Source organism: Acyrthosiphon pisum, unplaced genomic scaffold (assembly GCF_005508785.2).
Source record: "Acyrthosiphon pisum isolate AL4f unplaced genomic scaffold, pea_aphid_22Mar2018_4r6ur Scaffold_18972;HRSCAF=19654, whole genome shotgun sequence".
Lineage (NCBI taxonomy): Eukaryota > Metazoa > Arthropoda > Insecta > Hemiptera > Aphididae > Acyrthosiphon > Acyrthosiphon pisum.
Genome location: NW_021768174.1, coordinates 1 through 1,226, shown reverse-complemented (window position 1 = coordinate 1,226; position 1,226 = coordinate 1). Strand labels below are relative to the sequence as shown.

The following is a 1,226-nucleotide window of genomic DNA, read 5'->3' as shown; positions in this document are numbered from 1 at the left end:
TTAATGGAACATGTACGTTTAGCATTAACATCAAAAGATTACATAAGAAAAAAAGTAGCTAAGGATACCCTTATAAAGAATTGTCTTGAATGTAGGTTTCCTCTTTAAATATGCTTTCATTGTGAATTAATTTATATTTATTTATAACATTCAAGGTAAACGTTACGTATTTGAGGCATTAAAAACACTCAAAGGAGAAGAGCTTATCCCACAAAGCATAAGAAATAGACCAAGGCATGGAGATAAGGTATGATTCTGTATAATTTATATATCTTTCCAATATATTTAATAATTTAATTATAACAGGTTATATTAGTTGTTGGTGAACTTCAGCCTGGATTAAGTAAAAGTTTAGAATATTTCGATCCAATGACAGAGAAATGGCATTTTGGCCCGGAATTAATTACCAACCATAGGCGACATAGTCTAGTCGTAATTAAACACAATTTGGTATTTGATGTGGGTGGTTATGAAATTGGTTTATCACCTTTTCGGTGTGTTCATATGCTAGATATAACTGAAAATCCACCACGTTGGCAACTAACTGACGACATGGTAGTTGAACGACAATTTTTAGGTGTTGGTGTAATAAATGATAATATCTATGCTGTAAGTAATGTTAAATTATAATTTATTAGATTAATTGTTATTTCTGTTAATTAGCGCTTATCAATAAATTATGCATTTAATTTAAGGTAGGCGGATCAAATGATAGATATGAAGATTTAAAAAGTGCCGAAGTTTTTGACTTCAATACTCAAAAATGGCGAATGATATCCAGTATGAATACTTTGAGATCTTTATTTACGGTTGGAGTCCTGAATGATCTTTTATATGTGGTAAACTTTTTTTATGATTTTAATTTTGTATTATATTTGTTATAATAATAATTGGAATTGGAATGATAAAATTCTCCCGAGAAAGAATCGTGTAATATATTTACAAAATAAAACATTTCGATAAATTCAAGTTGATAATCAACTAATATATATATTTGTACATATACCTCTTCGATTCAATGATTTAATAATTTCACCGGGAACTGATTCATTTTCATTAATCGTCAAAACTACCTACATAATGGAAGTACAAAAACTCAAATACATTTTTTATTTGTGTTTTATTACTACTTAACTTTAATTAGTTTTAGTCCTAAATGATCTTTTATATTTGCGGTAAGCATAAATACACCTTACACGGGTAACCTAGATAATCTTATAAGTACT

At 28.3% G+C, this 1,226-nt stretch overlaps 1 protein-coding gene across 1 annotated transcript; it reads left to right on the top strand.

Moving 5' to 3' along the window:
- The first annotated feature begins 6 nt into the window (after positions 1–6).
- LOC100570678 (ring canal kelch homolog) lies at positions 7–1,213 on the top strand. Its single transcript, XM_003248997.3, has 4 exons — positions 7–91; positions 156–247; positions 307–609; positions 696–1,213. The coding sequence occupies exons 3-4, from the start codon at positions 370–372 to the stop codon at positions 882–884; spliced, it is 429 nt and encodes a 142-aa protein (XP_003249045.2). The 5' UTR covers positions 7–91; positions 156–247; positions 307–369; the 3' UTR covers positions 885–1,213.
- The last annotated feature ends 13 nt before the right edge of the window (positions 1,214–1,226 follow it).